The sequence below is a fragment of the Sarcophilus harrisii genome, chromosome 6 (genome assembly GCF_902635505.1).
Source record: "Sarcophilus harrisii chromosome 6, mSarHar1.11, whole genome shotgun sequence".
Lineage (NCBI taxonomy): Eukaryota > Metazoa > Chordata > Mammalia > Dasyuromorphia > Dasyuridae > Sarcophilus > Sarcophilus harrisii.
In genome coordinates, this window is record NC_045431.1 from 245,406,127 (window position 1) to 245,429,515 (window position 23,389).

Below are 23,389 nucleotides of genomic sequence, written 5' to 3' on the forward strand. Positions count from 1 at the left end.
TCTAAGGATTTACTTTCCATCTCTATGCTTCTCCTGCCTTTCTTGCTCTGACCTCTCTGGTTGCTTCTGACTTCACAGTTCCAACTACCTTTTAGCCACGTCAAACTGGACGTTATAAGTCCATAAATATCTTCCTCCCTCTACATTCCCTCACACCCACCTTCCCTAAACCTGTAGAAGGCAGTTGCCATCTTCCCGGTCCCAGATTCACAATCTAGGAGCAATCCCAGAGCCCTGGCTCTCTTACCATCCATATCCAAACTGGGGGAACCACCTCTGCAGCATCTCTTGTGGATGTCACCTGCAGCACTCCCTGAATACTCCCCCTCTCCTCTGACACCCCCTCCCACAGATCAGATGCTCTCACACACATACACACATACACACAGACACACACAAACTGCTGGTGGGAGGATCTTCCTGTCTCTACGATCTTCCCACTAATCTGTCCTCCATTCTGCCATCAGAGTGATTTAGTGTCTCATGTCACTCTCTCCATGTCCTCCTCCACATAAACGTCAGTGGCTCCCTATTGCCTCCAACAAAATCTCTACAGCCCTTTATAACCCAGCCCCCTCCAAGCTTCCCAGTCTTCTTACACCTTGTTTCTATCCATAGTCTTCTGTCCAGTGACCACCCTGGCCTTCTGGCTTGTTTCAAAAACAAGCTTTCCATCTCTCTGGCTATCTCCTCCTCTCCAGCTACTAACCCGACTCCTGGCTTCCTTTAGGTTCCAGCTAAAGCCCCACCTTCTACGGGAAGTCTTCCCCAAGCCGTCTTAGTTCCAGTGCCTTCCCTGCTCATTCCCAATTTACCCTGGGTAGGCTTGTTAGAATTAGCCGTTTTCATGCCGTCTCCCCATCCCATCTTGAGCATCTTGAATTCAAGCAGACTCTTTGGCCTCTTTTCATGTGTACCCCTTGCTGAGCCCAGTAAGCACTCAGACCGTCTGCTACAGTTCCTGAACTTTGTGCTCCTTTTGGTGACTCCCCAGGGCCAGGAATGTCCTCTTCCAGCTCCTCAGGGTCCTTCCCTTCTTTCTCGATTCCCAGCCCCTCTCTGCTCATTGCTCTCTCCCTCCTCCAATTAGCTTGTGTTTCCTAATGTACACAAGCTATCAGGTGCCCCAGAATACCGCAGCTCACTGACCACCCAGGTCTATTTTATTGCCTCCTCCCCATAACCTTGGCTCTCCTATTTGCTGGTATGTACTTTTTCTATTAATGGATTAAATAGTGTGCTGGAAATGTGAGTGATTTGACTGCAGAGGAAGCAGGGAATAACGCTGAGAAGAGCGAGGGCCAAGTAGTTTTGTTTTTTTCTCATGGGGGGTGGTGGTGGAGGGCCCTTTGGGTGGAAGGCAGGAAGCCTGATTCTTGCTTGGCTGACCTCAGCCAGCCCATTGCCCCAGTCTGGGCCAGGCTCGTGGACTCACCTGTAACAGGCAGAAGGGGCAGGACGGAGGGGAGAACAAAAACCACTGACTCTGGAGTTTAAGGTGTGCTGTCTTTGTGAACTCAGACCCGACTTTTCCCCTCTAAGAGATGAGAGGGCCGGCCCAGAGAACTCAAGAGGGCGCTGCAGATCTGGCTCGGCGATCCTTGCTCAGTGACTTCGAAGGGCCCTTTCAGCACCAGCTGAAGAAAGGACAGCTTCATTTGTAGTGTCAGGAATGGTGAGGTTCAGGAGTTAGGGCTGGACGGGACTTCAGAGGAGAGCAAGTCTCATCTGTGTCACTATACGAATGAGAGAACTGGAGCCCCAAGAGCTCCCAGAGCCCGTTAGGGTCAGAAGCAGACCTCGCTGACTCCATCCAGATCCAGGACGCTCCCGCTACGCCGAGAGACGCTCTGGAGAGAGCCAGAACAGGAAAGAGAGAAAGGAAGAAGACACAATTGGACAGCAATGTGAGCCCATTAACATGATTTATGTGCCTGAACCAAGGCTTCCTGGGCGACTGAACCATGTGGAGGAAGGGGAGCCCCCCAGACTGAGCCCAGATCCATGGGAAAAGCAATGAGTTGGTGGTTCTAAGACCAATAAAACAGGTGATCAAGAAATGTCAGGAAGCAGGAGCGTACAGGAGGAGACCGTCCCAACAGGAAGATCCAGCTTTGATCAGATTCCCAGCCTAGGCCATTTGGGGGCAGGTCCAGGACCAGAGCGAGGGGCTTGAGTGGAGAGAAGCCCGCCCAAGGCTTTGGGAAGGGCCCTCTTCTATCTGGAGGTTGTTGAGGACACACCAGAGTCTGGGCTGGGCACCAAGATGGTAAGCTCTGAGAATATGACACGGAGGGAAGCGTCCCCCTCTGAGCCTGGGGACTTCCTGTGTACCAGTGGAAAGATGGAAGAGTTTGCATTTCCTTCTGAAGAAGGTGCCAAGCTCTGGGCTGGGAGCGTGGGATCCCCCTGAGCTTTCTAAAAGGCCGCCTCTAGTTTCAGCTTGCTTTTTCCGTTGTCCTCCAGCTGCTCTTTCTCCTCTTCCACCTTCTTCTCCATCGACCACTCTCCATCTTCCTCTCTCTTTTTTTCTTTCTCCACTTCAACACACGGTGTCCCTTGGACGTCAGGGCCCATGTCTGTATGGATCATGTGCTTTTGCATGAGGCTATCCTAGGAAAAAAGACAAGCACCTATCAGAGAGGAGTCCAGGCAAAGAGGCGGCTGTGGTCAGTGGGGCCCCCATTCCTGGGGGTTCCAGCCAAGGCCACAGGGTGCTTGTGGGGGAAGTGTCATCCTGGACTGATGGCTGCTGACCCCCACTCTGACCCGTGGCCTGGGCTGCTGATCCCTCCTTTTCTAGAACCTGGCTCTAGTGACTTGCCTGGAATCATACAGGAACCAAAACTCTTTCTTGATTCATTTTTCTCTTCCTTTTTGCCTGCTTGTTTTGTGCTTTTTTAAGGATTGAGTTTTATTATGATCCTTTCATTTATTCAGATAAGAAAGCAGAGGCCCAGAGCTTGGGGGTGCACTGCCAGGCCTGGGACCTGTTCAGTCTTTGATGCCCCTTTCTTCCAAGACCTGGCCATCAGCTCTAGCCTCATAGGGTTCTTCTCCATTTCAGGGGGTCTGTGTGCTTAACAGTGACACCTGTATTTGCAGGGAGTTGGTTTACTTTGTGATTCTATATATTTCAGTATTATTTTTTATTTAAAGTCATAGTTCTGAGAAAAGGCACACAGATTCAAGGCTATCCAAGGAGTCCAGACCAAAAACAAAGTTCCAAAGCAAAATGATGCTGTATGAACAGTTCTGGACTTGGGGGCACAGGAGCTGGGTTCTGTCACACACTGGAAGGTCACTGCCAGCTCTAAATCTCCAGCCCCTCATTCTTGTCCAGCTCTGCTAGTAACTGGGTGACCCAACTGGTCCAGCTTTCTCTCAGGACCCCAATTTATTCATCTGCAGAGTGAGGACATTGCTTTCAGCTGTGCCTCCTGGTCCTCCCCAATCTCTTCCACCAAGTTTCTGATCCTCTAGAGCTATGGTCCCTGCCTTGGACCCAAGCCTAGGAAATGGTTGGTTAAAGAGAAATATACAGAACTAGATTTATTTGAGTTAAAGAGCTGAAGAGAAAGGCAAAAAGAAAAGGTAAGGTTGGAGAAACAGAGAGAGAGAGAGGAGAAAGTTCAGAGAGAGGAGGGAGGGAAGGAAGGAGGGGGGAAGAGAAAGACAGAGACCGAGAGAGAGAGAGACAGAGAAGACAGAGACAGAGAGACAGAGAAGACAGAGACAGAGAGAGAGAGAGAGAGAGAGAGAGAGAGAGAGAGAGAGAGAGAGAGAGAGAGAGAGAGAGAGAGATATGTCCAGACTGAAACCAGGCTCAGCCTTGAAGATGGCCTCTCCTTTGGTACCTGGAAGATCCTGGATCCCTGAGGAAAGCTCCTCCTCACCCTTCCTGCTCCCCTTAAGCAGACCGGGTGGTCTAAGCAGCCAGGGCACGTCAGCCCCACGCTGAGGATGGGAATGCTGGACAGCATGAGGAGGCAGGCACAGCCACGGCCCCTGGGAGACGATGGGAGCAGGGGGAGAAGAAGGAATGCTGGGCTCCCAATCCCACCTCTCGTGATCCCTGGCTGGGTGACCACAGACTAGGCACCTGGGTTCCCTCCTCTGAGGGCCTCAACTTGCTTCCACATCTGATCTTTACCTCATGGACACTGAAATGTAAGGGCTGGCTCTCCTGACTGATGGATCCTCCTCATCACTGAGTTTTGTGTCTTAGGATGCTACAAGGGAATCTGTTCCTTTCCTGATCCCAAGTCTGGTGGAATAAGACGCTGTGACCCAGCGCCCTTGGGCTCTAGATCTGGGGTGGCCCTCTACTCCCTAAAGAAACCTTTTGAACTTTTTAGATGTTCTGGATACCTTGGGCCCTTTTAGTCAAAAGAAGTCTATGGACCTCTGCTCCAAATCATGTCCATAACAGGCAACAAATTAAAGACAAAGAATTATAAAGGAAACCCGTTCTATCAAAATACAATTATCAAAACATATATAAAAAAACAGTTTCATGAACTCCCAGATAAAAGCCCCAGTTCTAGAGGATCTGGTTAGATGACTGTGCCTCGTCAGTATGAAACAAGGGCTAATTAGAGTCTACCTAGCAGGGTCCAGAAGCCGTGGGTTTGACCCAAGATCAATCACATTGCCTCCTTTCCTTCCCAGCCCTCAGTTTCCTCACCTGTAGAAAGAGGCAGCTGAACAACATTAGCATAAAGGTCCCAATCTCAACGTGGATTCTGTGCTCCGAGAAGGCATCCCTCTTTCCTCCTCTCTATCCTAGCACCGTGTAGTCCCAAGCAGGGAATCGGAACCATTTACTGAATGGCTGAGTTCTCTTGTCATTATCTACATTTTTCTCCACTCCAAATCTCCCACACAGGGTCTCTATGCCTTCAACTCCTTATCCTGTATGGGTCTATGCCCACAAAAAATAATGATTTCCAGATTGACCAGAGGGAACACTCACCCAATTACAGACTATGTAATAGATATAGGTAAACGTGAGGCTGAACTCCAGGAGGGAGGTGAGTAACAGAAACCCGGAAACTATCTTTCCCACAAACTGCAAAAGAAGCACAAAGGGAGAATTGGTCACAAGTCTCTTCAGGGAAGAAGCCTAGGAGGGTCAGGACAGCCTAGGAGGAAGCAGTCTAGACTGGGGCAACATGAGGGGCCTCTGGAGCTCCCAGAACCCATTGCAAAGCTCTCAGTCAGGGCCTCCACACTTCAAAAATCTGCAAAGTTTTTAAAATTGGGGCTTGAGTGTTTTATTGTCTAGTCTTAAAAAAGGGATGGAGAAAATGATACTATCTTTTACATGTTTTTTTAATTAAAGCTTTTTATTTAGAAAACGTATGCGTGGGTAATTTTTTCAACATTGACCCTGGCAAAACCTTTTGTTCCAAATTTTCCCCTCCCCGCCCCCAGCTGGCAGGTAGTCCAAAACATGTTAAATATGTTAAAATAAATGTGAAAACGATACTATTGTTCAGTCCTTTCTGACTCTCCATGACCTCACGGGGGTTTTCTTGGCAAGGACACTGGAGTGGTTTGATATTTCCTTCTCGTCATTTGACAGATGAGTAAACTGAGGCAAATAGGGTGAACTGTCTGAGATCGGATTTGAACTAAGGAAGATGAGTCTTCCTGACTCTAGGCCCCAGTAATCCATCCACTGAACCACCCAGGTATCCTATGGAGAAAGTAGTAACAATGCAGATTACGTACACTGCCTCCATTGGTTTTTGCCTGTTAAACATTTATTAGCACAACTCTGGGTCACCGGAGATACAAAGAAGATCTCTCTGGCTTTGGCCAGGAGAACAGGAGGTGATTCACCCTAATGGACCAATGAGCCATAATTCACCAACATCGATGTGAACCAGAGAAGCAGCAGAACACAATAACTTGCCTAACTTTTACAAATCACTTGACTCAGTTCGTTCAGTCTTCACAACAGTGAACAACACACAGCCACCTGGTGGAGGTGGGTCCTATCGGGCCCCACACACACTCCAATGGTGTCATGCAGAGCTGGATAAGAGTGGAAAACCCAAAGCAGAGGGGACAGTCTGGTCCCCCCAGATTCTGAGGCAGGGTGTTTCTTGTTGGCACCTGCAGCCCCACTGCACGCTGACTCGACCACACTCACCTTTGAGATGAGGAGGGAGAGCAGTCACAGAAAAGTCTAAGGGAACCCTGAAATCCTTTCCCGTGGTCCCGCCTCAAAGTCAGGGTGGGAGAGCCTGGAGTAGATGGTAGCTCCAGGCAAGGTAACCTTTGGCTCCCTGAGTGAGTGTCCTCCCTCAACCAGCCGGCACTGCGAGCTGCAGAACTGTGGGCAAGTCACAGCACCCCCTACCTCCACTCCCTCATTTGTAAAAGGGGCCCTAACAGCCCCTCTCTGTCATGAGGGTCACAGGTGACCATAACTGTGGAGCGCATCACGAGGAGATGCTACAGAAATGCTGGCTCTCATGGGGGCTATGGGCACAATTCCTGAATCTTCTGCCTTGAAGCCAGGGCTCTGTCTACTATTGTGACAGAGCTACTATTAGTGAAGGGAGCTGGCATGGGGGCAATGCCTGTGGCACACATGCATCAGTCAGTCCCTCCACCACTCCACTGGGGGTTTTCTTGGTGGAGACATTGGAGGGGTTCGCCATTTCCTTCTCCAGCTCATTTGACAGATGAGGAATCTGAGGCAAGGAGGGTCAAGTGACATGCCCAGGGTTACACAGCTAGGAAGTGCCCGAGGCCAGATTTGAGCTCAAGACACTTTGAGTATTTCCCATGTCCCCAAAACTTCTTAAACTGCGGACCCTGTGGGATCACCAAAAATACCAAGTATTCCACCAAGGCTTAATTCTTTCATGCCCATCTCATCGGTCTGCAAATTTGCTTTCATCTTTAATAAATGGTAAAATCATATGTATACCAAAGAGTGTCTAAAAATCAATTTCTTTGTGATTTATTCTCAGTAAACATCTGACTTGCATGCTGCTCTGATGTGTTTATATACCTGGGTCACATACAAGTTTCTGGGTTGAAAAGGGGCTGCGAGCAGCAAAAGCTTCAGAGGCTGCGCCCACGTGGCTCAGCCCAAGCTGGCAATGCAGACCTTGCTGTCCCCATTCGGGGACCAGAGGAGGAATGCCATGAAAAGCCATCATGGGACCACTGGGGGGCCCCACAAAAAGCAGGCTGGGACTCAGAGTGACCAGAGTTCAAATCCTGCCTCAGACACATCCCTGGGACCCTCTCTCAACCTCAGTGTGCCTCAGGTTTCTCATTTGTGAAGTGAGGGGTAATGGCAGCACTTCCTGCATTAACATGGGTAAAGTGCTTTGCAACCCTTAAAGCAATCTCCTCTGGGTCTCTGAACCCATCAGAGAGGCTGGGCCAAGCAGGCTTGCAGCCTCGCTCTTCAGGGGCCAGGAACTGTCTTGTGCATCCCAGGTACTCTGCATAGCATTGTGCACATGGTGGGCACCGAGGCACTCCCCACAGAACTGTGCACATGGTGGGCATCGAGGCACTCCACACAGGGCCGGGCACATGGGCACCAAGGCACTCTGCACAGGGCCTGGCAGCTAGGAATCTCCTCTGGAATCCCTGGTAACTGACTGATCAGTAAGTGTCCTCTCCCTTCCCCGTTCCTGTGGGCAGCCTCCTCTGCCAAGCTTGGCTCTCATTTGGAAACACTGACCTTCCTGCAGTGGGAGCTGTAGTTACTTACAGCTATTGACATGTTTTTATAGGACATCTCCGATTTCATACACAGCTCAGTGATTATGAGAATGATTCCAAGTAATGCCACCAAAGCACTCACAACATTTCCAAAGAAAGCCAGCTTTCTCTGCAAAGGAATGGGCATGTTGAATTAGTGAGTAAGGAGGCAGTTTGGGGGCAAATGCTCTGGTTTTCTGTCAGGGACTCTGGTGCCTAAACTTCATGCAGTTTCTTTTCCTTTCCAGTCTCCAACGTCAATGGGGCTCCCACCTCCTCGTCCTGGAGACACCTGGGAATACCAGTGGATTTGGGGCCAGAATTCCTGGGTTTTTATCCTGACTCTGCCCTGTGCTACATGGGTGAGTTTTGGCAAACTGCTTGATCCCTCTCTGGGCCTAACCACCCCATTATTCTTCAAGTGTCTTCTAATTCTAGAATCTATCAGATTAAGACTCGATTTAGTTGTTAATTCCTCTGAGAAAAAATTAAAGGACTGGATTAGACCAGAGTCCCTTAATCGGAGGTTCACAGGACTGCAGGGGATTGTGAGCTGAGATGGGAAGAGAAAATAATATCAAGGAAATTAAGGATTTCTATTATGATTGATGTGAGGAAGAGTCAGCAAGCTTCACCAGATTGTTAGTAAGGTTCAAGAAAGGTTAAGAAGTCCTGGATTAGTTGTTCTCCAAGGTCTAGTTTACCAGAGGGAAGGAGAGAGGACTGGAGGGGAAAGGAAGAATGAGGAGGGCAGAGAAAGGGAGAGATGGGAACAGAGCAGCTGTATGGGACAAATGGAGGACAGCAGAGGATCCAGTAGCCCCCACAAAGTGCTCAAGGTCCTGAGTGGTGCCATCAGCACAGAGAACCTCCCTTGGGGCAGGATCTATGGGAGAATGTGGACAAAAATTTCCCAGGATGAAAAAGGGCAGGAAGTCCTGGGTCTTGAGTGTTCTGGGACTGGCTCTCTACTAAAGGCAGCAGTGGGAGTGTCTCCCCACCTTCCGACTTACCGACTGCACAGAGGTGTTCTTTGCTTCATTTACTGAGAGGATTCCAGACATGAAGAACTGGGTAAAAAAAAGGCACACTTGTCAATGTTTGTTGCTATGCGCGACCCCTTCCAGACTCCCTCCCCACCTGTAGAGAACTGGAAAGGCAGGACCCCAGCCAACACATAGAAGGAAGCCCCCAAGGAATACCCTCAGTAAGACCTCCAAGGAGAGGGGAGGCACCACTTCTTGAGGGACAGCTCTCATTGCTAGGGAGTATTTTTCTAATGTTAAGCCCATGCTTAACTTCCCCCTTTTGCTCCTAATTCTGTCCTCTGGGGTCCAACAGGTCAAGTTTGGCTTTGGAGTTCTGGGTTCACAACCGCCCATGGACCCTCCCCACCTTCATTTGTCTGGGCCTCAGTTTCCCTGTCTGTAAGATGCGGGGTTGGGACTTGGCCTTTGAAGCTCCTTCCAGCTGTTGCTGTCTGGGACTAAGCCAGTCTTCAGATGCCTCAACTACGCAGCGCTTGGATCCCTTCCTCATTTAAATTCTTTTCAGAAGGACAAGAACCCATTTGGCAGAATTCCCTTTCCTTTCCCCCTTGCCCAGTGCTCACTCCAGCAGGCCCAAGGGTGGCTGCTCAGGGCTCCAGCATCCAGTCGGCCGGCACCTGCCGTGACTGGGAACCTCAGGGGAAGTGGAGAAGGCCCGTGGGTGTGGCAGCGAAGGGGGATTCCTGGTGTGGGAGGCCCCTCCACCAAAGTGGACCGTGGATGACAAGGCAGTCAGAGCACTCCCAAGGGCGACACCTGATTGAGTCTGTGGTCCCTACTTGGCTTTGGGATCTCTGAAGTCACGCTTTCACCCAGGAGAGGACAGCACAAGGGGAGAGCTCACACTGAATACCTTGGGAACTCAGGCAAGTCCCGTCCCCTTCCTGGGCCTCAGTTTCCCCATCTGGCACCCCACGGTTAGTTCCCATTCTAAAGGCAATCCATGGACCTCAGTGCTCTGAGAGGACCTGGGTGGGGGAGCTGTGGAGGAGCAGCCCTTTCTCTCCTGCACATGGCAGGGGTACGTCCTTTGGGTCAAGAACCTGGAGGCGGCAGCTGTGGCCGTCACAGAGTGTCTCTCTCCAACTTGCTCATAGCATTGGCCACTTGAATTAATCAGAAAATGCTGTGGCATTTCTTGGCAACCAGATGTGAGAATGAACCATGAGCCTGGCTTTGTTGGCTGGGCACTTTAAGTCCCTTCCCATGCACTCCCCCCGGCTTTTCTGTTCCTCCTGACAACACATTCTTGCCCTTTGCAAGCTCTAGCTGAGGCGATCATGGCCCTGCCTGGTGGCCGGCTTCCAGGACTCTCTGGCTCTGCCTTCAGAGCGCAGCTCAGCAGCTCCCTCAAAGGCACAAGGTCTAGTGGGAAGAAACCCTGGGTTCAAATTCCCTCTCAGACACTTCCTATTGGGGCAAGTCCCTTTACCTCTTTTGGCCTCAATTTCCCTAACTGTAAAATGAGGGGATTGAAGTTGAAGGCCTGAGGTCCTTCCTAGGATGACCTGAAATCTTCACAATCGGGTTGCGTCCTCCACTCCCCTTGTGCGGGTTGGGTATTACTGAGCGACAGCCCGCTCTGTCCCTGGCTCTGTGTCCTTGGCTCCCAGCACAATGCTTGCACGTGACAGAGACTTCACAAATGGTTGGTGAATTGAGTTCGTTTCTGAACTCTGTGGCGCCACGAGGCAACGGGAAGACCCTCAGATTTGGAGTCAGCAGAGAAAGTCAGATCCTGACTCGAGTTTTTCCAAGTGGTATGACCAAGGGCAAATCCCTCTACTGCTCGAATCTCAGTTTCCTCATCTTAGAAATGCTCCTCTGTCATCTCCTCCCTCTGCCTTAGCAGCTGAGCTCTCTGAAGAGGTTGTCAGGAAGCCAAGCATTGGATCTGAAGATGATGGATGTGATGGTGGATATCGTGGCCCCACAGAAAAGACGACTCCAAAGGACCATCAACCTGAAGCTATCTGGGGAAACTGGGGCCCAGAGGATGAAGGGACTGGTTTGAGACTTCACGGGGTATAACCATCAAGGGCTAGATTTGAACCCAGATCTTTTGACATTGTCAGAGCAAGTGTCACTGTGCTGTGCTGCCTCCATCCTTGCAGTTTGAGTCATTTTGGTCATGAAATACTAGAAGTTTTGTGCCATGTTTTACAACGTGGGGCTTTACAAGCCCCAAACTGCCTCCTTACTCACTAATTCAACATGCCCATTCCTTTGCAGAGAAAGCTGGCTTACAAAAGAGAGGAACATTCACTGAGCACCTACAATGTGCTAGGTACTGTGTTAAGCTCTTTACAAGTAGTATCTCAGGATGTCCTACAGGAGGTGGAACTCTGTTTAGATGGAGATCATGAAGCAATTCTTTTGTGTAAAAATGGGACCTTTTTTCCCCTCTTCAACCCTCCCCTAAATTCAAAGATGTATTATGAAAGCCTTCCTTTTTTCTACACCTCATGGTAAGAGTAAGAGAAAGAGAAACAAAAAGAAAGAGAAGAAAGAGAAAGGGAGAAGAGGGGAGGACAGAGAGAGAGAAGAGGGGGGCAGAGAGAGAGGCAAACAGAGGCAGAGACAGAGAGACATAAAGAGAGAGAAAGAAGGGCAAGGAAGGGGAGAGAGAGGAGGGGGGGAAGAGAGAGAAGGGGGAGAAAAAAAGGGGGAAGAAGGGGTAGGTATATTCTACTCACACAGAATGCCCATGATGGATAATGTACTTTAAAGGTTATAGGACTATATAAGCCAAAATATCTGTTTTCTTGTTTGTTATAAAGGTTAAACAGGAAATACCACATTAATACGTGGAAGGAGCCCATCATGATCTGGACGGCCTGTTGGAAAAGAAGGCAGTCAGTATGGGAACAGCATAAGGAATGGGCTACCCTTTGGGGAATCTTGGGCATCTTCCCAAAGAAGCTGGGAAATGGGGTATTCCCATCACCCACTCACTGGGCTGGATGACCATGGATGGGCATGTCAGCAAAGTAGCAGCTGGAATTCATCTCTGGGAAACTGATCACAGAGGCTGTCCCATAGCAAAAGAGCTGAGTTCTTCCTGGAGGACTATTGGTTATTCTCCCTCCTGTTAGGCCTCAAGAGGAGAAGACCAGGAAAGCATCAAGCTTCCTTCAAAGGTTAAGGGAGGTTGTGGGTTCTGAATTCTAACACCAGGGGCATTCCTGATACCCACCCACCTACTCAATGGAGTGTCTCTTGGGGCTGAGGAGGAAATGGGCCTTACCAGTTGGTACCAGGTACAGTCCTTTGTCCACCATGGTTTTTAAACTAGGTTTTCTGCTCATTATAAACAAGGGATTCATTACAAATTGCTAATGGATTTCCCTGTAAGGGAGTGGGGAATGGACTGAGCCAGGAAAAGATCAATCTCAGCATTTAATAAATTACTGGAGAATTACTTGAAAGAATAGGATAATGGGCTAATAGACAAACTTGGATGTGAGTGACCCCACTGCAAACACAACTATCCTTTTCCATTCCACTGAGTCTCTCTGGTGTGATGGAGGAGAAAGGATTTGGAACCAGAAAGCTTGCGCTCAGACCCTCGCTTTGAACACACTGTTTTTGTGACCACACACAAAGCTCCTCAGCTTCTCTCTCCAAGAAAATAAAAGGACAGCCCTTCTAGCTCACATTCTATGCTCATCAGTGGCTGATCCTTGGCAGCCAGGGACCACTTTCCTTTAGGAAATCCAAGGTCACAGTTTTTGATTTCTTATTCAAAGTGATATGAGCAATCACTCCTGATTTCTAGGGAATCTGGTATATGGCTTCAAAAGGGAGGATACAGGCCCTTACTGAATTTGAAAATCTGTCACTGTTTTCCCAAATTTCCCAGTCAATGACCAAAAGCATCCCTAAATGGGACTTGAGATAGGATGCTGCTCAGTATTTAGGAAATTCACAGCAGCAAAGTCCTAGAATGATTCTCAAGTTTCTCTCTGAATGCTTCCAGGTGTGTACACTTCCCAGAAGGGAGCTTTGATTCTTAAATTAAAAGCAGCAACATGAGTTACAATGGAGCTATTTTTACACCAATTTTTGTACCAAATTAGAAATGGAGTAAGTTCATAAGAGCTAAAGATTAGTAAGACATCAGATCATAATGAGGCACTGTCTTCTTTAAAATTTGTTCTGTAGAGGTATCATCTCAAAAAAAGTTGAATAATTACTTTATTATATATAGATGTTTTAGTATATAACTTTATTTTTGCATTTTTGAAAGTGCCTGCTCACAAAAGCAACTCATCTCTCTTAAGAATGTATAGTTTTGAGCCTGGTTAGCCAAATTACGCAAGACTTATTATTCGATTGGCAGCTGAATGCTCTGATGACAAATGGTGGGTCACCTCAATAACCCTAGTTATTAAACTTACTTGGGAGCTGAACCCTATGAAATTAGATAAGTCCATGTTAACATGTTGGGTGTAGAACCTGGAAGATATGACATATGGACAATGGTATGGTGAAAGACAATGGTACATGCCTGTGTAGCCTGGCCAAAGAAAGGAGGACTTGCCATGACAACCAGAGGGAGGCATTTTCCCCTTGTGGGGCAGAAAGGAAGCTTCTCACAATATGGAGGATGTGAACAAACTAGACAGATCATAGACATTTTTTTTGCCTTTCAAGATTTAGTGTCTAACAGAAGGGACAGAGGACTATTTACTGAAATGTCTAGAGACAGACCAAATTATCAAGAACTTACCTCTGCCTTCAGAGAAAAAGAAGTAAAAATAGGTTTCTATTTCTTTTTGGTCTTATTGGCTCTCATGTTCTGGGTCAACTTGGCTAAAATGTCTTAGGACCTGCTTTAGGGACTGCTGAGATGTTTGGGCATTGGGTAGAGTGAGCTACTCAAAGATGGCAGGCTCTGATGCTCCTTGGACAAATCTTCATCTTTGACTTCACCAAAATACTTACCCTTCCTTAGATCCCCATACCATCCTTTTTAAATGGAGAGTCCCGATAAAGTCACACTCACCCCTAACACCAAGCTGTCCAAAAGAGAAAGGCTTTCTACAGGGAAGTGAAGCATGTTGGTACCTTGTCTGGTGGGTCCTCCAAGCAAGTCCTGAGGATACTTCTATGATCTAGTTACTGCAAAAACACCAACATGCTTTAATCAAAAGAACATAAAATAACCCCCTGGACTGTCTTCTGGGGAGCCCATCCTTCCAGGTTCAGAGGAGTGAGGATACTCTTCCAGAATTCTGGCAGAGGGCAAACAGCTCTAAGGCATATTGGGACACAAAGAAAAGAAGTCTGACTCTGGAATCAGATACGTGGGGCTTGAACCTTGATGTTACCTCTCAGGGGCCCAGTTGTCTTCTCTATTGAATAAGAATGTTGGACTCAATGCCCTTGAAAGCTGTAAGTCAATGATCCTATGATCTGCTTCTCTATCAAGATCTCAGTTTTCCCATAGGTAAAATGAAGGAGTTGGACAAAATTTTCTTTCATATTCCTTTTGGCTTTAAATTCATGTTCTTGAATTATCTAGTCATGATTTCAGTAGAACCTCAAAAAGCTGTGAGTATACACATATTTGTACTGAGTGGGATTAGAGTTATAATGATCTAAGTAGTCTTAGGGAAAAGTGTTCAATGGAACGGTAAGTAATTTTTCTTTGTGTTATATTAGGGGCTTATTATTGTCAGGATCTGTGTTATATTAGGAGACTCAGGAAGAGTTTATGAGAAATGCAGCTTAAAGGAGGGAGCGAAAGAGAAGAGAACAAGCATTTATCAAGTACCTACCGTGTACCAGGCACTGTGTTAAACATTGCAAATATTATTTCATTTAATCCTCATGACAACCTTGTAGGGTAAATGCTATTATTCATTCTATTTTACAGTGGAGGATACTGAGGCAGAAAGGTTGAGTAAACTATCCAGGTTCACAAATCAGTATGTTGATGGGCTGAAATTAAACTCAGGTCTGCATAATCTAGCTAAGGGCATCAAGAAGGCCAAATAAGGCAATGTATCAACTCCCAAAGCAGCCCATTCCACTTGGGAACAGCTTTAATTGTTGGGATGTTTTCTCCTTCCATTCAGCCTTCATTTGCCTTTTTACAACATCCACTCATTGATTCCCTATTCAAACAGAAAATATTCCCTCTATCTCTCAATAGCCCATTTAAAGAGTTATCAGTTATCTATCTTATATATATTTAGTACCCAATTGTTGGAATGAGGTCCCCTCCATTAGATTATGAGGTTCTTGAATCGTCATCTCATCCATCCCAAGCACAGGTCCTTTCCCTTCTTCAAAGCTTTTATTTCTCCTAATAGAGCTTCCTGCCACCTATTTTATTATCCTTAGATTTTCTTGCCAGTCTGAGATCATTTTGAGTTTTAGAATCACCGACCCTATCTTTATAAGATTAAAAAAAAAACTTTTATATTCAACTTCTGCTTGCTTCCATCTTTTATGTATTTCTTTTTAAAAGAGTTGGTTGAAGATTAAGTGTACAACCTCATTAATTTCTTAATACAATCCCATTTTTTTTCTCCTCCCCTCCCCTCCCCTCCCCTTCCCTCCCTCCCTCCCTCCCTCCCTCTCTCTCTCTCTCTCAGCAGTTGGGGTTAAGTGACTTGCCCACAGTCACACAGCTAGGAAGTATTAAATGTCTGAGGCTGGATTTGAACTCAGGTCCCCCTGACTTCAGGGCCGGCACTCTATCCACACCATCTATCTGCTCCCCCCCCCCGCCCCATTTTTTCTTCTCATTTGAATGGTTTCACTTTTGTATTTTCAAAATTTAATTCTAGATTATTTCCCACATTTCCTGAAATTCTCCTGTAGAGTTTTATTCCATAGGATTCTACCTATCCTGCCTTTGTACTTAAAATACTCTTTCCTCAAACCTAGAGTACATGTCAGACCCTGTTTAGATTTCCTATCTTCTATGATGAACTCTAGGAGAAAATGGTAACTTCCCTTGAGAATTTCCTTCCTTTCATTTTAAGCAACTATCTCTGCCTTATTAACTAGAATCAGATCCAGAATAGCATTTTCCCTTGTTGGTTCCTCCACTTTTTAAAGAATTATATTATCATATATAAGATGCAAGTTAAGTACTCATGAGTTGCTTTTGTCAGAGAGAAAGAGAAATGCAGACACACAATAATTCTAGCAAATGTTTGAATAACAGAAATCCTCTACCCCAACCATATTTATTTGTGCTAGGTTTGTGATCTGGTTCTTAAACTCATCATCTATTTTTTCTTTAGTCTGTAGTATACTCCAATGAAAAAAAGTTTGTTTCCTCTCCATTCACCTTCATCCAAATGATTTCCATTATGCATCTCTATTCCAATTACTGGATTTTCTCATGTGAACATACTTCCTTACTACATAATGCTCTCCTTTCCCTCCTCCCACCTTTTACTTTTCCTGAAAGTAGATATATATTATGATGTTTTGAGACCTAAGAAAGATGTAGATAAAAAGACCAAAGATGTAGAATTGAAAAGAATTTCAAAAGCAATGGAGTCTAAATTTCTCATTTTACTCACGAGAAAATTGAATCCTGGGAAATTTGTCTTGTCAAAGAGGTGGTAAGTAGCACAGTTCAGATTTGAACTGAAGACTTCCAATTTCAAATCCAACATTCTTTCCACTGGGCCACGTTGCATCTGCTTCTTTTTTTATGGACTCTGTTCAAGTAGAGTCAAATTCCCAGTAGTAAATTTAATGCTAGTAAGTCAAAAATAGCTGGGGGCTAGACTTGTAATTGCATTGGTATAAGGATCTCCCACATGAAGAAACTCCTTCTCTTATTGACTGAAACCTTTGAGACTTAATCTTACAGAAGGTCCTGAAGAACTGAGAGACTAAATGACTTGCCCAGTATCATACAGACTGTATGTGTCAGAGAAGAGAGTTGGGTTTCAGGGACAACTCTCTATATCTCATCATGCTATGTCAGGGATATCTAAGAGGGAGGTAGATAGTACAGTGAATATAGCAATGTATCTGGAGTCAGAAAGACCCAAGTTAAAATACAGCCTCATACTAGCTATATGACTCTGGGAAAGTCACTTAACTTCTTTGCCTCAATTTCCTTATCTGTAAAAAGGGAAATAGTAATAGCACTTACCTCTCAGAATTGTAAAAATAAAATTAGGTAATGTTTAAAAAGGACTTTGCTACATGGAAAATGCTATAAAAGTGCTAGCCATTTATTATAATTGTTGTTGCTGTTGTTCCTGTGTGGCAGCCCTTTTTGTAGTGGCAAGAACTTGGAAACTGAGTGGATGCCCATCAGCTGGAGAATGGCTGATTAAGTTATGGTATATGAATGTCATGCAATATTATTGTTCTGTAAGAAATGATCATCAGGATGATTTCAGAAAGGCCTGGAGAGACTTACATGAGCTGATGCTGAGTGAAATGAGCAGAATCAATAGATCATTGTGCACGGCAACAGCAAGATTATATGATAATCAATTCTGATGGATGTGGCTCTCTTCAACAATGAGATGATTCAGACCACTTCCAATGCTCTTGTGATGGAGAGAGCCATTTATACCCAGAGAGAGGACTGGAGGAACTGAGTGTGGATCACTACATAGCATTTTTACTCTTTCGGTTGTTTGCTTGAATTTTATTTTTTCTCATTTTGTTCCCTTTTTGATCTGATTTTCCTTGTGTAGCAAGTTAATTGTATAAATATGTAAAGCTATATTTTACATTGTTTAACATATGGTGTATTACTTGCCATCTGGGGGAGGGAGTGGAGGCAAGTGTGGGGGGAACTGGAACACAAGGTTTTGCAAGGGTCAATGGTGAAGAATTATCCTTGCATATGTCTTGAAAATAAAAAGCTTTAATTAAAAAAAGAGAGAGAGAACAAAGGAACAACATTCTGAAAAAAAGTAGAGTTTTCACAGTAGAAGAAAAATGATCAGATCTTAGTCTCATTGAAATAGACTCAAAGAGAAAATAACCTATATATTCAGATGAGTATAGAAAGCTATCTCACCCGCTGTGAAGCAGGAATGGAAGGTGATAAGATGATGGGGGGATGAAAAAGGGAAGGGAAAAGATTAGGAAAGACAGTGACCAGAAGCAGACTACTTCTGATGAGGGACAGGGTGAAAGAAAGGAAATGGACACAGAGAGGGAGACAAGGTCCCCGGGGGGAGGGAGAGGGAGAGAAAAAGAGGAAGAAGGAAAACATACAAGAATAACTGAAAAAATATTTCTACATCAACTTTCTCTGATCAAGGTCTCATTTCTCAATAGAAAGCTAAGTCAAATTTACAAGAACACAAATCGTTCCCCAATTGATACATGGTCAAAGCATAAGAACGGGCAGTTTCAGATGAAGAAAGCAAAGCTATGAAAAACGCTCTAACTTAATGACAAGTGTCAGAAGCCAAGTTGTGAACGGATCTAAAGGCCTAGAAAACTGTTCCTACTCTTTGACCCAACAATACTACTGCTAGGTTTCAATTCCGAAGAGATTTAAAAAAGAAACAAAGAACCCACGCAAGAAACACACTGATAGCAGCTCTTTCTGTGATGTCAAACTGAATGATGGAAATGGAATGAATGTTTTTCAATCGGGGACGGCCGAACAAGTTGTGGAACACGCACGTTATTGGGCTCCAAGCAATGACAAGCGGGATCCTCTCAGGAAAACTTAAAGGAACCGACGCAAAGTGAACGAGCAGAAGGGAGGGAATCCGGTGCACAGCAACAGCAATACTGGATCATGGTCTGCCGCTCTAGGCTCCGCTACAGCCCCAAAGGGCTTGATGACGACGAATGCTCTGCACTTCCAGGGGGATGGAGTCTGACCAAAGCTGGGATCGCCGGTGTACGGGCAGTGTCCTTACTGGGATAGCAAAAGCAGTCCCCGGTCTAGGAATACACACAGCCGCACGGGTACCCGTTAGAAGCCCACCTGCTCTGCCCACCCTCTCCCGCCTCCCTTTGCCTTTCCCAGCTGGGGGGTGGGGGGGGCTCTGACAGACAGAAGCATCAGTGGGGGGGGGGTGAAGGGCCCCGCCCCGGGCCTGGCATCTGAGCGGGCGCCCCTCGAGGGTGAGCCGCGGGCGGGGGCTGCGCCGAGGCTCCCGCCCGAACTTTCGCCTTGGGCCTTAACTTGCCTCTTTTACAGGAGGGGAGCCCGAGGCCGGAAGGGCAGGGGCTTCCCCTCGCTTACCGGGCGGTTGGGAGCGCAGGTGGGGCTCACCTGCCTCCCCATGCACTCTTCCCTCCGCGCCGTCACCGTGCGCCCCCGCCGCAACCTCCGCCCCTCGGCTCCGGGCCCACTAACCGCTGGGGTTCGCCGCGGCGTGTCCTCTCCGGTGGGGGCCGCGCCGTGCCCTGCCGGCGGCCTCGTGACTTTCCGAAGCCCCGCGGTGCGGCCCAGGGCCACGGGCAAACAGAGGCCTCTGACCGCGCAGCGGCTACTGGGAGTAAGGATGGGGAAACGGAGGGGGAGGGTCCCCATGACCGCCTTTCCGAGCATGCGCAACAGCCCAGGGCCAGCGATGTGAAAAGGCCGCGGGCCACCTTCGAAGCACACTCGCTCAACCCAGGGCCACGTGCCCCCAGAGGGCTTCGGGATGCGCCCGAGGCTGCAAGGGGTGAAGGGAATCAGGGTCGGAAAGCACTTGAAGGGCCCGTGTGACCACCTCCCAGTGAGTGCTGCAGCCCAGAGCCATAGGCAGCCAAAATGCCTCGGGGGCACGGTTCAAGTACACTGGAGCAGGGACGGGGGAATCAAAGGAGGAGGGTTCACGGGACTGCTTCTCTGAGCATGCGCACTCAGCCCAAGGCCGCCTGCAGCCGGAGGGCTTCGGGCCACTTCCCTCAACCTGAGCACTTAGCCCAAGGCCCCAGCCGCTGTGAAGAGGCCACGTGCCACCCCCCCCCCCCAGAGCATGCGCACTCAGCCCAGGGCCGCGTGCCGCTATGAAGAGGCCACGTGCCACCTTCCCGAGCAGGCGCGCTCAGCCCAGGGCCGCCTGCAGTCGGAGGGCTTCGGGCCACTTCCCTCAACCTGAGCACTTAGCCCAAGGCCCCAGACGCTGTGAAGAGGCCACGTGCCACCCCCCCCAGAGCATGCGCACTCAGCCCAGGGCCACGTGCCGCTATGAAGAGGCCACGTGCCACCCCCAGCATGCGCACTCAGCCCAAGGCCGCCTGCAGTCGGAGGGCTTCGGGCCACTTCCCTCAACCTGAGCACTTAGCCCAAGGCCCCAGACGCTGTGAAGAGGCCACGTGCCACCCCCCCCCCCAGAGCATGCGCACTCAGCCCAGGGCCACGTGCCGCTATGAAGAAGCCACGCGCCACCTTCCCGAGCAGGCGCGCTCAGCCCAGGGCCGGCTGCAGCCAAAGGGCTTCGGCACCTGCTCAGGGGCACAAGAGGTGAAGGGAGCCAGGATTGAGGAATGTATTCTGGGTGACCACTTCCCTGAGCATGGAGTCAGCCCGCACTGTGAAGAGGCCACATGCCACCCTCCTTGAGCCTGAGCACTTAGCCCAAGGCCCCGTGCTGCTGCGGAGAAGCCACGTGCCACCCTCCTTGAGCATGCGCTCTCAGCCCAGGGCTGAATGCAGCTATGAAGAGGCCACGTGTCACCCCCCCCCCCCCCCCCCCCCCCCCCCCCCCCCCCCCCGCCCCCCCCCCCTCAGGGCTTTGGGACCCGCCACGAGGGTTAAGGGAGCCAGATTCGGAAAGAGGGGCCCGATGGGAGACCGAAGGCGGAGGGTTCACGTGACCGCTTCCCTGAGCAGGCGCACAACCAGGGACCGCGTGCAGCTGTGAGGAGGCCACGTGCCACCCTCCCTGAGCACCGCCAGGCCCACGTTCTTGTGCCCAGGGGTACAAGGGATGAAAGCAGCGCGGGCCTCTCCTTTTCCGGCTCCCGAGTCCCGGCCGGAGCTCCACCTTTTCTCCTGAGCTCATGACGTGCTTCCCGTCCTTCTCCTCCTAGACCCTCGTCTCTTTGTGCGCGCTGCCCTCCTGCTTCCTGCCGGTCCCCGGGCAGAGTGGGAGGAGTCTGCCTCGGGAGACCCCTCGGGTACAGCATTGTCCTGTTTTTGGACAACCCTTTAACGTTCGCAGATGGCTTTGAAATATCAATCATCTCCCCACCCTCTCAAAACCACGGACCCCTTGCGCTGCCATAATCCCCATTTTAAAGCTGAGGAAACTGAGGTAACCGGATGGGAAGTGACTTTCCCAGGGCCATGAATCTAGTCACTATCCGAAGCTACATCTGAACTCGGTTCCTACTGGCCACCAAGGTTCAAGTCTTCCAAGGAGGTCAAAGTCCGCCGCCATCCTGACAGTAAATTACTTAACTTTGAAAGGCTACAAGTGAAAACCAAGAGGGAAAGTTGGTGCACGTTTTTCTCGTTCACAGATGATTGTTCACTCAATAGAGTCTCTGAGGCTCAAACGCAATCAATCAATCAATCAACTGGGATAATTTTTCTGCTGCTTATCTAGTTTTGACACCAAGACGTTAAACCCCCCTACGCCACCCCCAAATAGGGTCTTCTCCTGCCAGCTCCGTGTGGTCCATCTGTGGAACCACTGTTACAGGAAAGAGAACTGTTTTGAATGCTAAGTTCATTTACTTTGGCAGGACACTTTCCAGGGCTGCTCGCCTAAGTGATGAGGTTGATGCCCAGGTTGCCAGAAAGCTCCTAAGGAAAGTGTGGGAGAGAAGAAGCATTAGACTGATTATGAAACTGAAGGTCCACAGAGCAGATGGCTGATCTCATTGTGCGAGGCCTGTGAAACCTGGACAGCCTACTCACACAGGCTTCTGCTTATCAACACTTAGATGGAGGTCAGAAGAAGCTACCCAAGGATACTCTCAAGATCATCCTGAAGAACTTTGGAAGCAATTGTGTGACATGGGAGATGATGCTGAAGGACCATCCAGCACGGCATGTCTGCATCCAAGAAGCAGTTGCGGAATTGCAGCAACTCCAAAGAAACAGGAAATGTACAAATTTAGAGCCATGTCCTCCCCAAATGTCCACATGGATTCTGAGTGCCTCTCTCCCAGTTTGCATTGGTCTGATGAGCCATAGTTGGATATGCAACACCTTACTGCCAACACAGTGATGTCATTTTGGTCTTCTTTGAGAATGAAAAACAATAGCTAGCATAGAGGAAGGAGCAGGCATACTGCTGGAACCAGGAAAGAAATTGGTACAAGGTAAGTCACATTCCTTCTATTTCTAGCAAGACTTTGTCTCTTCTAGAGCAGGGCCTCTAAAACTTTTTCTACTCGAGATGCTTTTTGTTTACCTGATAAATTTTTATGTGACTCTATGAAATATATATGTGTGTATACATATATATATATATATATATAACAGGTATACAAATCAAACATTTACTGATAATAAATCAAAAAGAAACTTACTTTTAAGCAATTCTTTGGTATACATATAATTTTACCATTTATTAAAGATGAAAGCAAATTTACATCCTAATAGGATGGATGTTCTTGTTTAGTTCCACATAAAGAATTAAATCTTAGTGGAATATTTAATACCTTTTAGTGTTGCCAAATTTTTCATGATTCTCATATTCAGTTATGTAACCTCGTATAGGGTCGTGACCCACAGTTTAAGAAGCTTTGTTCTAGAGAGTAGGCACTAAATATAGTGAGTGAAGTGACTGAATCCTGGAGCAATTGCCTGCAGGTATCCCTCACCAAAACAAGTTGCATCATGTTTCACCTTCCCGTTCTGGGCAGGTCTCCTTCATATTCCAAGTAATCCTCCATTTAGTGTAGGACAAAGAAGACAGAGAAGGGAGGAAAGCTTTTGTTGGGATTGAGCTGTGAGATTCTAAGAGTAGATATTTAGAGGTTGTCATTTCTTGGGAGGTCTGCCATGGAGTGCTCCAGGATCCATCCTTGACCTTTTGCTGTTCCTTAGTCATACTAATGACTTCAATAAACCCCTGTTAGCTTCTTTGTTGTATTTGACAGGAAGCTGAAAACAATAGTTCTGGTATGAGATAAAACATGCAAAATCTTTGGATGCCTTAAAGTGTAATATAGGAGTTTACTGTTTTAATTAGCTTGTATGGAATAGGGAGAGGATCAGATTGCAAAGACCTGGAGGTGAAAGATGAGCAGGCCATTCTATATGGGATGTAGAATGGGTAGAAGGGAATAAAGTATAATAAGCCTGGATGGGTAGATGGGAGCCTTGTTGTGAAGGGATAGGGTGGGTTTAGAGTCTATCGAGAGCCACTGTAGCTTATTGTCCAGGGGAGTGACACGAACAGCATACTTGTGAGTGTGATATTAGGTGAGGGGAGGAAAACGGATGGAGGTAGAATTAACACGATGTGGCTCCAATCGTTAATGATATCACAGTAAGCCAGACACAGTAAGCAGGTTGAAGTCCTGCCTTTGACCCACACTGGCAGCTTGTTGCTGGACAATTCTGCCTGTGTGCTCTAGATAGGAAGGCCCATCCTGGAGCTCTCGGGGTGCAGAGAGTGGGAGGTGGTGGTGGAGGAGCCCTGAGAAATCTAGTACTATCTACTGGCAAAAAGAGGTGGAACACATGTCTCTAG

General features: G+C 47.8%; 1 protein-coding gene across 10 annotated transcripts; it reads right to left on the reverse strand.

The window, feature by feature from the left end:
* Nucleotides 1-1,908: 1,908 nt before the first annotated feature.
* MS4A13 (membrane spanning 4-domains A13) lies at nt 1,909-19,695 on the reverse strand. 10 transcript variants are annotated; one of them, XM_031941776.1, is made up of 8 exons: nt 19,021-19,102; nt 18,420-18,686; nt 13,795-13,910; nt 11,483-11,623; nt 8,751-8,807; nt 7,748-7,867; nt 4,976-5,071; nt 1,909-2,613 (listed from the first exon to the last, which is right to left on the reverse strand). In XM_031941776.1, exons 3-8 carry the CDS (start codon nt 13,846-13,848, stop codon nt 2,419-2,421), a joined length of 663 nt encoding a protein of 220 aa, XP_031797636.1. In that variant the 5' UTR covers nt 13,849-13,910; nt 18,420-18,686; nt 19,021-19,102; the 3' UTR covers nt 1,909-2,418. The 10 variants fall into 10 exon arrangements, with proteins under 10 accessions (XP_031797636.1, XP_031797635.1, XP_031797638.1 ...); XM_031941775.1 differs by having other exon boundaries at nt 18,991-19,052; XM_031941778.1 differs by lacking the exon at nt 18,420-18,686 and having other exon boundaries at nt 19,021-19,084.
* Nucleotides 19,696-23,389: the final 3,694 nt, after the last annotated feature.

What these genes read in the sequence shown, in the direction of transcription:
- MS4A13 (XM_031941772.1), bottom strand. Translation starts at nt 19,299, where the DNA reads ATGCTCGGAAAGGCGGTCATGGGGACCCTCCCCCTCCGTTTCCCCATC. An exon ending in CCTGCGCTCCCAACCGCCCG is followed by an intron (nt 8,808 to 18,990) that starts GTAAGCGAGGGG and finishes TTTTTTACCCAG; the next exon opens with TTCTTCATGTCTGGAATCCT. An exon ending in ATAAAAACATGTCAATAGCT is followed by an intron (nt 5,072 to 7,747) that starts GTAAGTAACTAC and finishes CTTCTTTTGCAG; the next exon opens with TTTGTGGGAAAGATAGTTTC.